At 41.3% G+C, this 15,840-nt stretch overlaps 1 protein-coding gene across 4 annotated transcripts in view; it reads left to right on the top strand.

Moving 5' to 3' along the window:
- Nucleotides 1-15,840, top strand: part of FREM1 (FRAS1 related extracellular matrix 1) — a 72,486-nt gene that overhangs the window by 36,594 nt on the left and 20,052 nt on the right. For all 4 annotated transcript variants that reach the window (XR_694745.2, XR_011137893.1, XM_009678830.2 and 1 more), the window contains exons 19-26: nucleotides 828-1,024; nucleotides 1,858-2,083; nucleotides 3,336-3,480; nucleotides 5,992-6,133; nucleotides 7,471-7,666; nucleotides 8,417-8,681; nucleotides 13,468-13,882; nucleotides 15,169-15,370. Coding sequence is in view for 2 of the 4 variants with exons in the window: in XM_009678830.2 (XP_009677125.2) it covers nucleotides 828-1,024; nucleotides 1,858-2,083; nucleotides 3,336-3,480; nucleotides 5,992-6,133; nucleotides 7,471-7,666; nucleotides 8,417-8,681; nucleotides 13,468-13,882; nucleotides 15,169-15,370 (1,788 nt within the window). In the remaining 2 variants the exon portion in view is untranslated. The remainder of the gene's footprint in view (nucleotides 1-827; nucleotides 1,025-1,857; nucleotides 2,084-3,335; nucleotides 3,481-5,991; nucleotides 6,134-7,470; nucleotides 7,667-8,416; nucleotides 8,682-13,467; nucleotides 13,883-15,168; nucleotides 15,371-15,840) is intronic.

The raw sequence follows: 15,840 nt of genomic DNA, 5'->3' as shown, positions 1-15,840 counted from the left end.
GCTTGGGTCTTTTCCTATGTCCACCTTGGAGAATCCTATGTTCACCTTGATGAACTGAGGACAGTTTCATCTTCAGTAGAACGCACTGTGGCATGTTCTGTCACACTACCAGTTTTTATCAATATCCCCAGCTGGAGAACTAGAACGATCCCTTTTGAAAATGATTTTTGTTCAGAGAAATGCCTGTAAGGCTGAACAGAGACGTTTCTTAGTGAGCATTTTGTGCATCTTAGTGACTGTCAATCAAATGGCAGTCAATGTCATTATTTAGACCCCAGACCTCTTCCTATCTGCTACTGGAGTCTTTTTATTCAGGCTCAGTTCTGCAGACTGCACAGAACTGCATTGCCCTAGAAGAGGTAAGAGGATGTATTTTTGTTTCAGAGAAGGAGAGTCCGACCTGCACTCCCTTGCAGAAGCATGGGCAGCAGGATCATTGGATCCTGGCGAGCGCCTTCCTTTTCTGAACCACCAGTGTGCAGCGCTGGCCTGTGACTGGCAGCAGAGGAGGCTGAGTACTACCTCTCCTCTCCTCCATCCTCCTAGGCAAGCACCCTGTGAATAGGGAAGGACAAGCCCTTTCCTTCCTCCTGCCTTGAGCTCTGGGATCCCGCTAGGACTTACACACTGGAAGTGGGGAGGGTCTTTTTGTGCCTTTTGCTACAACGTCCAATGCGGCAGCAGAAAACATGACTGATGATAGCATATAAAATCCAAGCGATTTGTTCTTTGAAGAAAGACACAGCTCTTCTAGATATCTTGTGGTATGTAAGACCAGAAGGCAGAAAAGAAGTTGTGCTAACTTATCATCTCTTTCAAATCTCTAGCTTCCTTTCAGCTGAAACACCTGAAAGCCCTGAATATAAACTACGTACAGTCCAGGCACATGCGGATTGAGCCAACATCAGACCAGTTTGTACTTTACGTCACTGATGGGCTGCATCACTCGGCAGAGACTCCATTTTTCGTGCTGATTAACCCAACCAATGACGAAGTCCCAGAATTCATAGCAAGGAACATTTCTGTAAGGAAAGAGTTAAAAGGCCGGTCATAGAATTATTTTATGCCAGAAAACACGCTTTAATATAAACTGAAGCATTGTTCTGACGTCTGTTTCTTTGCATCTTTACCTTACTTTGTGCACTTCTGCATAGTTCAGAGTCCAGGTAAATCCCATGTAAACTTGTAAAACAGAGCTTCAGTGATATTAGAGCAGTGCATAGCTCTGCATGCTAATTTGCAATTAAGTAAACAAGGGTTCAAACCTTAAAAAAAAAAATCTACAAAAGAGGAGGATCATTATTCTTCTTCTGGTTTCACAAGAGCCTTTGGGAATTTTTTCTGCAGTAGTTTTTGTTGCTAGCATAGCCTCTCCTCTCTCTGAAGACGCTGCTTTTAATAGAAGTAATGACTCTGTGACCACCATGTTAGGGAAGCATGAGATTATCTCACTGTAAAGGTCCTATTAAAAAAAACAGTGTGTATGCAAACAAATTCATACACATACATAAATACCTATTTTTATATATATTTATGTTCTTAAAGGGTTTCTCATCTGTGCATTCTCTAACACCTACTATGATGTTTGCTTCCGTAAAAAGCTTTTCTGTTAATTGGGGCACATGCAAACTCTTTATTTAGCCTTCTGTTTTCATTGCTGCAGCCGTTTACTATTCTACATCCCTTAAACTTGATTGAAATTAGTAACTGTTTCAAAAGCTACTGGGAAGGAGGTAGAGAAAGCAAAGAGATAGACTTCCACACAAAAATAGCCTACTTTGGAAATGATGCTAAAATGTTACAATTTCTCTTTATGTAGAAGAATTTGATTTTCTTTCTCTTTTTTTCTGTGTTCAGGTTCAAGAGGGTGCGATGAAAGCGCTGGATCTCTCTGTTATCAATGCAGTTGATCTGGATGTGCCTCAGGACCACTTGGTATTGAGTGTTGTGCAGAAGCCCTGGCATGGGTTTCTCATTAATGGAGTTCATGGCAATGATATTCTACGCTACAGACAGTTAATTACCCATCATCACAGCCATGAACTTCTTGTTCATGACTTTTCCATGGAGCTCCTTATGAATGGTAGGTGCAGCATTCTTTTGACATTGGTCTTTCATTCCTGCAACAATTCATAGGAGGCAGAGCGGCACACTAAGAAACCTTCATCAGTTATTTATTCACTTGCCTTAGGTGTACTTCCAAAAGAATGTTCAAGAATAGAAATTATCCTCTTTAATGCTCATGTGTCTAAAGACCTGAAGAACTGTCAATAAATTTACCCTGAGAGGCCTGCAGGTCAGAAAGGGTAGTAATACGACTAGAGAGGCCATCTGCCCTGAAAAAATAAAGGGAATATTACAACATCTCAGCAAACATATTTTAAAATGCTTGGCAGCAACTAGAGTAAAGAAGGAGACTGACTTAAAAACATATTAGCTAATCATGAGAAATCTTGGGGTTTAATATTGTCCCGAATGGTAAAAGTACAGATTGGGACTCTATAGCTTACCATGTTCAGTTAACCTGCCTTGAAGTGGCAAATCTCTTTTCCAAAGATGTAACTAAAAAGTGTATGTCACACTGTCAAGAATATGGTGGATTCTTCCATACTGTTGCCTCTTAATGGAATATGGGATCTAGTGATGTCAATGGGGACATGAATTTGATCCCGTCACTCGAGATGCAGCTCATCTCTCAAAACCCTGGGAAATATTTTACTCCTCTCTGCCTGTCTAATGCCACAGTTCAAAAGTACATACAAAAATATCATGTTTTCTGCCTATATTCCTCAGCATTTCCAACTGTCTTCCAATCACTTGACTTTTCTCTCCTCTTTCCCCCAGTGGAGACCTTACCAGCTCCAGCCCAGATCTTCTGATTGCCCATGCCCATAGCAACAAGACCAGCTTTCCTCCCTGAACCTTGTTCAGAGCTCCCTGTGGATTATCTAAAGCACAGAAAATTGTTCCTTGAGACTATCAAGTGTTGCTTTATAGTCTCGCTCTCCTATGGCCCCTGTTAAAATGAATCACAAAGAGGAGGGCAAAATAAATGTGTAGATTTTCAGACCAACACAGATCCTTTTGTGAAGAAGATCATTCATTACTCAGGTCACATCGGTGTCTTTGAATCACTGGTATATGGTTAAGGTAAACGAACAGCCGCTGCTTGCCAAGTTTACCCTCTGGTAGCTGAAACAAAGTGACTGCGACCAGGGCACATGTGGAGGGGAGAGGGAAGGAGGGTGATGGACACAGAGGGAAATGATGTGAGAGATTTTGAAGGGACAGTTTCTCTGTCTCTCTATATCTCTCTTTCTTTTTTCCTTGCGTAGGAATGAAGCTGATGTACATGCATGACGACTCAGAAAATCTCACTGACAGCTTTACAATCCAGCTATCAGATGGGAAACATAAAGTCCTCAGAACCATTTCAGTAAAGGTCACTCCTGTCAATGATGAGAAACCAGTGCTGAGCAAGTAAGTCACATGTTCCTACCTCAAACTGAGGGATGAATTCAGACAAAATTATCTAGACTGTGATCAAAACAGCACATTAGGCCTAGGATGCTATAAATAGTCACAGAATAATGCTAACAGAATTGTTCCCAAACAAGTTACCATCAGTGACTTTTAATAAAATGCTTTAATAAAAGCATTCTTAGTGAAGGAAGGGCACACACACTCCAATGTTGCTTAGTATTTAAAGGGAAAAAAAATGCAGTATCGGGAGCACACAGGGAGAAAGCACAAGAAGAAAGAGGGTGACATGTTTGTTCTCTCTACCATGCCTTACTTCAAAATGTTTCCCAGGGAGCCCTGATTTTTGCACACCTCTGCTGGCCACTGCACATGGTGGCATCAACCCCTGCCGCTTTGCTTTCTCCTTCCCTGGGGCTACTGTCTGTGAAAAACATCTCTCTGAAAGCAGCTCAGTATTGTGTCACAAAAGAGTCCCCAAGGTTGACATCTCCTTGCCTCACAGTTGAAGATACTTCAGCTTGATGATCCTTCTTTTCTATTACAAAAATACTATTGTGCAGTCATAATTCAGCTTTTGAATAGGTACACACTAATTTCCTTTGCCCTCCAAAATTAGGATTCATAAATGAATGAATCCCAGAATTAAGTCTGGTGAGAAATTCCCTAGCAGACCATTGCCAGGCAATTCATAGGCAGCTACTGAGAGACGTTGATAGGCAAATATTTGCGAGAGACCTTGAACCTCCTGGACATTTCAGTGAGGATTTGTCTCTTGGGATCCACATTTCTTAGCTGATGAACTACCATGGAGTATCAGGCCCCCCATCCTCCTGACTGCCCTCCAGCCCTGAGGCAGGTGGATGGGGGCTGGGGGCCTGAAGGCCTGGGGAGCATAGCTCCAAAACACTTGCATTTCCGAAGGGACTTGCAGCCTGTCACACAGGTTGCTACTAAACTGGGAACTGCTGATGTCTTATGTTGTATAGCTATAGACTGGTCTGGCGTTTACCCTGTCTCTGAATCAGACCCGCATTTCCTTTTTCAGAGAATTTTGAATGTTTTGTTTTCAATGTAGAACTTTCTGCGTTAACGTTAGTTTTACAGTTGAAGGATTATCAAGGGCCAATTAATACTGACAAGAGAGAACATCCATTTTAAGTTACAAAAAAAAGGATATAGTTCATGCATTCATGTCAGGTACTCACAATTACTGTTTAAATGTCACTACCCATTTGCTCTCTGCTTGGTATATCATTCTCTATCTTTTTTCTGTGAAGGAAGGTGATGGAGTGCAAGAAGCCATGTGATTTTTCCTTTGTGCACCTGGATTAAGGAACTGTTGCTGTCTTGGCTGGCAATGTTAGATCTTATCATTTGTCATTCCTATGGTGAACACAGGGCATAGTGAGCCATTTCCTTGTAGAACAGCAGCTGTTCCATTACAGGAAGTTGACACTTCTTACCTGTTACTCTTCTACTGAAATGCAGCATGCAACCAGCAGTTAAGTCACAGTGGTCTAAGGAAACATTTTTCCTTTTGCATTGAAATGGATTTGCCACCACATGCAGTTGGTTGCCATGTCTTTGCTGTGGGGCAGGAGCTCTCTTATGCCACTGCAATGTTTTACAAGTGAACATATGACAATACCTGCAAGCTCTTTTTCATTTTTTGATCTGGGAGCACTTTTCTAGGCCATGGAATTTTACTCCTTCATGTCCATTAGCTGTGGTCAGCAGACTGCAGAATCTGGGATGGGATATTTTTGGCTGGAGCCACAAGCAGTGGCTGTCAAATAATCAATGTGCCGACTGCGTCCTGCAGCAAGCGGTGCCCTCAGGGAATGTAAGGCCCTCATACACTCACTTAAAAGCTTCATTTTGAGATCAGCCACATGGATGCTAGAAAGACTTAACCATCTATGGCTCCTGGCTTGGCCAGCCTTTGAAATAGTATGGCTTTCATGTGCTCGGTAGACTCTGGCCAGAGCCTAGCTGCCAAACGCCCGAGGAGTCTGTCCTGTTGGGCATGCTCCATGCCCCCAGCTAGGCTTGAACAGGTCCCATGCCTGGGCTAACTGAATATGCTGAATCCCCTTCAATGTCTTATCATATATACAGTCTTACAATACAGTTTGAGTACACCCTGCAAAAATTTAAGGTAGCTAACAGCAAAATGATAAAGTAGGGTTTCCTATAACCTGTTTGAGAGTTAATGGAAAGGGCCCAGGAAAGAAGACAAATGTGGTAAATCCACATCCCAGGTAAATGTGGTGAATCCCAGGGTGTTGCAGATCTCTGCTTTGCTGTTTTTCACTACTGTTAGGGGAAGCTGGTCTCTCCCATTTGCTTTTCTTCAGCTTTAATGGAAATAGGCACCCTCCTTCCTGTCTTTTGGCAGCTGTTATTTCTGTCAGAATTTGGGTAATCCATATTCCTGGAAGAAGTAAAATGTATTGGAAAGGTTACTTTTCTATTTTAACATGTATGCATGACTTCTTATTTTTGCAGGAAGGATGATATAGAGGTGAAGATGGGTGAAACCCGAATCATTTCTAGTGCTGTTCTGTCAGCTAAAGATAAAGATACCCCCAGGGAGAGAATCTACTATCTGTTTGAAAGAATTCCAGAAAGCGGTCAGCTTCAACTCAAGGTTAGTCTTTGTACTTCAGCAAAAAACAGGCATGCAGATAACTCTCTCATTAGGATAGAATGAAGCTTATCTTCCTTTTCCCCTAAATGTCTTTCATGTTTTGAAATAGACTGCCATGGCTAGTTGGCATGTGGAAAGTTTTTGAACCAAACAGGGACACTGTCCTAGAGGCTTTGACACAGGAGACCAGATCCTCAACGGGAGGAGAGGGAGGGTGCAAAGTGTGGCAGATTGTTTGAGGGGATGGTGGAGAGAGACACTGGAGGAATCAGCCCCTGGAGGGGGAAAACCAAGGGACAAAGACAGAGAAAAAGAAAACCTAGGTTAAAAAAAAGTCACAAGTGAGCAGTTACTTCAGTTATTTCAAGATATAGAAAGAGAATGGAGGGAGACCCTGAATATTTGTTAAAGAGTAAGTAAGAAGTAATGAGTTAGAAGAAAAGCAGGTGGGGAAGAAAGAGAAAAAAGAAGGAAGGCAGAAAAGGATACAGCAAGAGGATAGACACTGGCAGAAGATAAGATTAGAAATGGAAAAAATGATGACCATCTGTTGACCAAAGATAAGCCACTGGAACAGAAACAGAGGACAAATACCTGTCTTTTTTATTATATGTACATATAATTGGAAAAAATCTTTTTCAAAAACTTATGAGCCTAGGAAGTATGTTGATGTTGCATTCCTTCAGGAATCTGTGGATCGCATGAGAATTGTGAATGAAAGGGGCAACAGAGAGAGCTGCTGACTGATGTCCAGCAGTTTGAATGTGGAGAGTACCTGAGTGCATGTGAGTCCTGTGTGTGTGTAATACCCTTTGCTGCAGAGCCTGTGGCACTGTTATTACGTGCCAAATCACAGATCTGTCTAGCATGAGGTACTATGGCATCTTGCAATATTCAGGAAATTTTATTGGACATTTCACACTTTTCCAGGGGATGACCTCTGGGGCTTTCTAAATTTCGGTGCTTCCTAACATTTCCCACAGTTTCATTTCTGATATCCTTCTGTGTTTTGTCTGGAATAGATGAGTAGCTGTATGAAATTAAGAAATAGAAAACATAAGCTAATTCAGGATCTTATTCACGTTCCTCTCGTTGGTGTCTCACTGAGAAGTGTGCAGGACTGTATTTCCCAGAGTAAAAGTGACTGAACTCTATTTACCTGCATTTATTCCTGATCACTGTAACCTCTCCAGCCTTATAGCTGCCTGGGAATCTGTAACTTAAAAGGGAAAACAGAGAGCTGCCGCTAACAGACTGCATCGCCACAAATAAACACAACTAATTGGGGAGGGTATATGGGGGACTGCTTGTTACTGAGGGATGTTTATCCTTTCTAGGTTGGCAGAGACTGGGTGACTCTCCAAACTGGAATGAAGTGCACCCAGGAAGAACTAGATGTGAACCTTGTGCGATACGTTCATACAGGAACTATAGGGTCCAAGAACCAAGACAGCTTCAGGTTTTACCTGTGGGATGGGTATAACAGATCCCCAGCCGTGGACTTCTACATAAATATCAAGGATATGGAAAAGGGTAAAGATCTGCTTGACTTAACATTTCACAGTGCCTGTTTCTGAAATAAAGATGATCTGAATGAATGGATTGTCCTGATACTTCCCCAAGCACCATGTAGGCCCTTTGCAAGCCTTCCTGCAAACCCCAAAGCTTGCCTGCTGGGATTTTACTGCCCTAATGTCTCTGCTCCTAATGAAGTGGTCCTGGGATTAGAAAAGGCTCTGCCTAAGGCAGCTCTTTACACCTTGCCTCCCAGAACTTCCAGTTATTTTTCAGATAAAGTTGACAACATCCTTCTGAAATTAGTTTTATGTTTGAGTAAATCAAAGCACAGAAAAAGGGCAAGAATGTAACAAGGTAGGCAAAACACTGTTCAAGACCCCTGACTCTTAGTTTTATGTTCTAATCTTATGTTCTCTCTTCCATTACTGGATCCCTATTATGGGCCTGAGGAATAGCTCCAGGGTAGCGTAATACTGCTAACATTGCAACAGGGGCCCAGAGAGGTCGTGCCATCTCCGTCCTTGGAGGTGTTTCAGCCCCAATGGGATAAAAACCTGAGCAACCTAGTTATGGCTGGTCTCATGGCTGACTTTGTTTTAAGCGGAAGGTTGGACTGGAGATATCCTGGAGTCCCTGTTGTCCTGAATTTTCCTATAATACTATAATTTTTCCATTGGTGACGGCTTGCATGTGGCTAAATGATGCATAAGAGATCAAATTTCAAATCAATATGACTACTTTAATGTTGTTTTATCTATTCTACAGGAGATATTGCTGTTTTCACAAAGCCTCTTCAAGTGCCAAAAGGGGATCGGGGCTACATTACAACAGATGCCCTCCTTGCCTTGGATGGAACGGACAAACCAGAGGAGCTTCTTTATGTGATAACCTCCCCACCTCAGTATGGACAGATAGAGTATGTTAGCTATCCTGGCATCCCCATTACCAGCTTCAGTCAAATGGATGTAGCACGCCAGATAGTCTGCTATGTTCACAACGCAAAGGCACCTGTTTCTGAGGATACATTCAGGTAAGGCATTAAAAAAAAAAGGTTCCTTTCCCATTGCATTTCTTGGGTATTTGCAGAAAAAGTATTAAAAAGAGGAAGAGGTGCAGAAATTCCTAATATTTTATAGAGCAAAGATATTTATGCTCTAACAGATGCGGTTATGACAGCATTAGTAATAAATACACTTTCTTATTGACTGTGAAATAGTAGCTTGAGCCACATTCACTCAGTGATACTGTCCTGAATACTGTTAAAGCACCCAAACATACATAGCTGGTAAGATTTAAGTGCAGGACAAGGACTAAGAATATCCTTTTTGGAATTTCCCTATGGTTTCCTGCTACTGCTGGATGTGGTAAAACTGCTCAGTTCAGCTATTAGCTAACTGATTTCTTCTTTATTCTTATTTATTACATTTTATTCTGTTGCAGGCTTTTTGAATCCAGTAGTTGTTCTTCAATAGACTGATAATCGAATCACTTATTTATTCTGCCACCATAATAGTTCAAAAATTTGTGTAGACAACTGGATTTTTTGAGTAAAGTCAGCTTCCTATGGACCCAGTTCAGCAGCCTAGTGACAGTGAAGTTTACTTTCACCTGGGTTCTGAGCCTGGGCCTTAGACCAGCTTAGACAAAGTTCACTCCTAAAGTAAATATTGCCTTATGCTGTTCTCACTTCAACCTCTTGTGGTCATAGAACGGAAAGATCTAATGAGTAATCCTCAGACGGAGAGAGATGCGGAATGTTGCTGCGGAATGTCTCCGGGGGAGTTTTGGTAAAAGAGAGCAAATTTAGGCAAATTTAATCTCAGAGATCTAGGAGATTTTTCTTAAGGAAGAATGCTAACTTCTTATTAGCTTTTGGGGAATTTCTCCTAAAAATAGCTTTTGACAGAAAACGGAGTTCCTGTAAAATCAAAAATTTCCACAGGAAATAAATAAAGGATAATTGTTTTTCTTTTGTGACCACCAAATAGAGCATTTATCTCATAAGAATTGCAATTCAGATGTATGAAAGTCCCCTTTACACACTCTCTTATGAATAGCACTCCTGAGTTGAACTACATTTTCCATGATTCATGATGTGATGGACACATGAACATGTTGCATCATACAGCCAGAGAGCTTTTCCAGTAGAAGCCAAGAAAGTGGGGTATGGAGGCATGAAATAGTCTCACCTATGACAACGGGGCAGCTCAGGCAGACATTATCTCAAGCTGAGCCAAATGTAATTTTGGGACGTTTCTCAGCTTTGATGGTTCAAACTTTTTGAACCATCCCTTCCAATAAATTCAGTGTTGTGCAAATTCTGATTTTCTACTGTTTCTAGTCATAGGCTTTGCCTGATGGCCACTTGTGGTTGTCATGAAAAGTGAATGAACGTTCTTCGGCTTGATGGAATCCTAGTGATAACGGTTGTGATACACTATGACCAAAATTAGAATTAGCTTGTACAAGTAAAGTTGCTGTTGTGTCAATAGGTAGTGTAGCAAGAGGCTTGTGCCAGTGCAACTTTTGCACCAGACCAATGAAGGCATTCATTGATAAGACCAAATAATTCCAGGGCAATTGTGCATGCACGTAAGCCCAATGTTTACACCAACGGCTTAGAACCAAATTAGAAAGTCAGCTTTATTAAAAGTAAGGTTATGATGTTTTAATAAATATACGTATCCATTTTAATCACAATAATTGAGGTTCCGTGATGTTACCATTTGGCAAAGAATTTGATTTTGTGTAAGCATATAAATCCTGTGGCAGATTATTATTATTTTCTTAACAAGGAATGGTAACGTTAATTATATGGGGAAGGGGGGGTTAATTGATCAGATTTTTACCTTCCACTGAAATATTTTCTTCAGTCATAAATTTGCCTGCATTGTTTGGTGCTGCTGGCCTGGAAGAAAGATCTGGCAGTGCTTGTTTGGACAGATGACTTTGAGTGATTAGCAACCTGACATCAGATGCTGGCAGCAGGACGCTAAAGGAACATGCTAATGTCCTCCATTTTGACACGCTGGCTCAATTTTGTAATGAGCTGGCACTATTTATGATTCCATTTTTATCTTTTAAATGCCATGACAGATGGCAGGTCCTTCAGCCAACTCTATTGCCACGGAACTGCAGAAAGCATGAAACCTTGGTAATGGTGAAATCAAACCATGCGACATGTCCTTCTAGCTATGCCTGAGATCTGTCCCCTAAATTTCATCAGAGTGATGAGAACATTGGCTGCCCTCTGTTCCTTGGGGAAAGATGAAGCAGCCATAAACCAGAAATGAACAAAAACCAAAATCCCCCAAAGTGCAGAAAAAGGACTTCTTGGACACAGTCAGCTTCATTACCTGTGAAATCAAGTGGCACACAACATTTGCATTGTAATTTTCAACATTACGTGTATAACCAAGAGCTTTAGTGCTGTCTGGTGTTCTGTAGAAAATTCTGGATGAATCTTCCTATTCATGAACTGAATCGTCCTCTGTAAGTCTTTCATTTAAGTATCATTTGAGACGTCATCCAAATGACTTTACAGACATCAGAAGAAGAAAGGGTTGATTTCGGTTGATTTCTCAGTGAAGCAAACTCACTTCAGCTGTAATTTTTCAGACCTTTTGAGGTATGGATAAGGTCTTGACTGAACATATTTTGCCTTTTTTTAGCATACTACTTATGTTCATTATTCTAGTTCCACGTTTGATTTCACTAGGTTGCTGACAACACAACCCTTTTAGCATTGGCACAATAGCATTAGGTCAGCGCAGACAGATGTCTCTAGGTTCCCAGCTGGGAACACTGTCCTCAGTAAACATATTTCTAGCTCCTGTACAGTCCCTGGCCTGCCTATGCTCATTCCCATCTGTTTCATGGCATAGTGCCTGCTTAGAAGCTGATGAGGCCGCAATCATTTGCTATTGGTGAGGGCAGCAAAGGGGTTTAGATGGACAGCCTGGGTGACACAGCAAGCTATTCCATGACCTGCTGAAGGTCACTTTTATTTCAACCATGCGACAACAGATTGGGTTCTGACCCTGCAATTCGTCGTATACTTTTATGAGATCTGTAGGCAAGGTCTAAGAGCAAGATGAGGCAGTTAGAAAATTTAAGTGTCAGCTAGTCCTCATTTCACTTACATAAAGTGTAAGCATGACAGGTGCAAGACAGCTAGCTCTCAGATTGCCTGAAACACCCAACGGTACTGTCCCACGCAAGATCAGCTGTGCGAGTGTGCTAAGTGCAGCAAAATCTGCACTCAAAGCACTGGGCATCAGAGGGTGGAGGAAAAAGGAAGGATAGGGAATGTGAATATTCATGAACACATTTCTTTGCAAAGCAGCCTTAGTCTGAACTAGGCCTTTGATACTGTATTCTGGCTCAAACAGAACAAATCTGGGAAAAGACTACTCTCCAAGAAGTTTTTGCTACGCACTGTGCAGCATATTCACTGAAAGAGAGTAAAAATCTCTACAAAAACAAAGCTTACTCTTACATACTATATGATGATGTGATGTGAAGAACGATGAGATGTTCCCAAGGCAATTTTTAGGATGATATTTCCTCAAAGTATTTTGTTATAAGACATAGCATGACAACATACAATAGTCTTGCTTTCAAAATAAATTCGTAAGTAATATCTTAGCAGCAAAACCTAGGATGAATTTTGAAGGCTGCAAGATTGATTTTCTCTTTGTTTTTATGCACTACAAAACTTGACAATTAATTTCTGCAGAACATGCTGTCACTTGTGTAGTAAATACCCATACCCAATTGATAGGCTTCCAACAGATTTTCTCTCTAGCTTTGGTTACCTTTATCTTTACCTTGTTTAGAAAAGGAAAGTCAACCCTAGCACAAAACTGAATCTTTAATTATAAAGAAATATTTCTGGTTGGGAGAGAAGCATAAGAATATATGCTGCTGTTAACAAAAATTCCCAGCATGGAATAAGAATCCTGCACCTGACCCATTGATAAACTCAGAACAGAACTCTGCTAAATAACAGACAGTATGGACATTTACATTTTTCAAATTAACCTAGCATATATATTCTGTGTATAATTCTGTCCAATATCTACTGCAGAATCATAATATTTCAGTGAATTTTTTGTTTGAGGTTTGTAAAGAGACATAAATCAGTCCCTCTGAATATACAGAAACTTACAGATACAATTAGTACTTAAATAAACCTGTAAAGTGTGATGAGGACAGATCTCTGCACTTCTTTTGCCATCTTGCTTTTTTAAATAGTTTTGGTACTCTTGGGTATGAAGGGCTTGCACCAGTGAACAGAATTACCCATTATCTGGGCAGACCATGTATTTACATACCTCTTTCTGTATGTTGTAGGCAAAGCCATCACTTTTACTGAGTTGCCATCATAAGGTAACTAAGTGATGATAACCTTAAGGATGTGTACAAACACCTGTATCTATGCCAGAGGGTCCAAGAAACACACAACTACCCCCTCATTTTAGATCTGCCCCCTCTCTATCTGAGCTAAAAGATTAGAGCAGCTCCTTTGTGACTGCTGAGACTGAGGGGTATATCCTCAAAGCCTTTCCCCCAGCTTGTAGTCAAATTATTGCAGATACAGTGTCAGTCTTGCCATGACTTGGCTGTCTGCTTCCACATTTGTAAGTCAGACACCCATCCCACAGTCTGGGTTTGGGCTCAGAGTTCCAGTTCTTCATGTGTTCTGCAGCATCACCACAGGCAAATCCTATAGTAAAGGTGTGTATTATCGTTTCATTTCAGTACATGGTGACTCAAGAACACATGCTGAAGGCTGCCTTGCCTCTCTTTGCCAGATTCATCATCAGCAATGGACTGAGGACTAAGCATGGGACATTCACGATCTCCTTGGAGGCAGTCGACCAAGCTTTACCCACTCTGTCTAGGAATACAGGGTTAAGATTAGTAGAAGGCGCTATGGCATTCCTTTCTCCTGATGTCCTGCAGCTTTCAGACCCAGACACTGCCAAAGAAAACCTTACCTTCCTCTTGACTCAGGTCCCCCAGAATGGTCATCTGTATTATCGAGGGGCTGTGCTACTGCAGCACAATTTCACCCAGCAAGATGTGGACAACATGGATGTTGCATATAAACACCGAGGCGGGGATTCCCAGATTGACAGATTTACATTTGTTGCAACAGATAGGACTAATCAAGGCTTCATCGTGAATGGGAGGGTGCAGATCGAGCCAGTGGCATTCACCATTCAGGCAAGTGTGGCCACCGGCCTGCTTAAAAGAGGTGTGTGGTATGATAAGGTAGAAAATGTAGTGATTCTGACTAGGCTTAGAACTGGTACTTTCTTGCTGCAGTTAATGATCCAGCTAAGATATTTACAGATGAAAAGACTTGCTTTCTGTGCTCTGTCAATAACTAACTTCAACAACTAATCGCCCCAACGCATTACTCAGGCAAAGAATTCTATATAGTGCAAAGAAAGAGATTATACCTAAGCGGAGAAAGACATCCTACTTAGACTTGCAAATATTTTCTATGAGGAATTTAAATCCTAAAGGTTAGCCCAACTATGGCAAGGAAGAAATTTCCTTTCTCTGCTTTCCCGTTTGGTACCTTACCCAGTGATTTTGCACGTGAGGGATATTAGGATGAAAGCTGACCGATGATCTTGAATTGCAGCCACTGCTTCACTCCTGCAACCAATCTTCCTTTTGGGATTTGTAAGACCCCTGCTCTGATTCCTCCTTCCCGTGATAGGATCTTTCTGTTCCCTTCCCATTTCCTTTATTTTTAAGTCCTTTCCACTGTGTCATAGGCTCAAATGTCTTTGCTATGACTTATTTTATGTATTTGGCATGTTTTAGTATGCAAAACAAGCCTGGCTGCATTGTGTGTCAGGAATCTGTACGTTTCAAAATATTGATACTAACACAGAGGCAGTAGGCTCTTAACTTCTGCTGGCAAAGCCATCAGGTTATTTAAGGCATAAGGAGGGTCATTGCAACACAAAATGAGATATGGAAAGAGCAGTAACTGTTGTGGGATCCTGAAGGCTAGAAGACATGTCAGAAGTTGTGAAAGGTAGCACAGATCGCACAGGATATTTTCGCCAGCCCTACAATTGTGATTATCCTAATGCTTAGGTTTCCCTGCTTGTCACCGTGTTCCCTGCTTGTAAAACAGAGGTGAGAGACCTTTGCTGGAGTTTTCGTTTGCTGCTTAGAAAAAGATATCAAAAAAGGAGAAAGGACTATGGAGAGTAGAGGAGATCAGGACAGAGGCGTGCGGAACTTCCTGTGGCCCTCCCCAGCACGTGCTGTATCTCTCCATGTGCAGCGAGCAACTAGGCAATCTGGACCTGGAAACCTCTCATGGGAAGCAGTACTTACCTGGAGGGCAGATTTCCTCTGGAGCAGACTGCTAGTCAGAACGACTGTTGCATTCCTGAGCATGCTGTTGTGCTTTCAGTAAAAGTAGTAGGGGCAGGGAGTACACCAATTCTGTAAAATAAATATAGATTTGTCTAACTTTGATTTAGGTGGACCACATTGACAAAACAGCACCAGAAATTATTCATCTTCGTGGCTTTTCTGATGTGGAACTGCTGAAGAATGGCAATTATGGGATCTATATTACTGCAAGGTCCCTAAAGGCATCTGATCCCAATACAGAAGATGAAAAAATATTTTTTAAGATTTTACGAGGTCCTCTTTATGGCTACCTGAAAAATACAACCACAGGTACTGTGTTCTACAATCTCCATATTTTGAAACTCACGGGAGTAGGTTTAAAAACCTATCTTGCTAATATTTGCTTGAAAGAGGAGGTCAAATTTTCTTGGAAAAGTTTGGGCAAGGTTGCAATGCAATAAGAAAGCTGCTGTATTAGGATCGCAGTGTCATGTTACTCATGAATGTTTAAACCATTTGAGCAGATTGTTAATAGCTGCAACTCGAAAATGTTTTCTTGTGAAGCTTGAAATTCTAGCATAGGAAGTAGCAAAACTATAATATGGCATGCCTACTGTGACCCTTATGCCAAGGGAAGTAATGGTGAATACTGAACTGAGGGCTTTTAATGGGCTAGGACGTTGCTGCATAATTATAAAAACAGATTTCTGGGATTTCAAAGTTTTCTAACTGTTTGATAATGTTGAAACAGCCTATATGAGCTGTGTTGTTCTTGTTTAATAGCTTTTTGACTCACACAA

The sequence above is a fragment of the Struthio camelus genome, chromosome Z, assembly GCF_040807025.1.
Source record: "Struthio camelus isolate bStrCam1 chromosome Z, bStrCam1.hap1, whole genome shotgun sequence".
NCBI classification, from domain to species: Eukaryota; Metazoa; Chordata; class Aves; order Struthioniformes; family Struthionidae; genus Struthio; species Struthio camelus.
The sequence above is the reverse complement of the archived record's forward strand: the minus strand, read 5'-3'. Positions and strand labels throughout refer to the sequence as shown.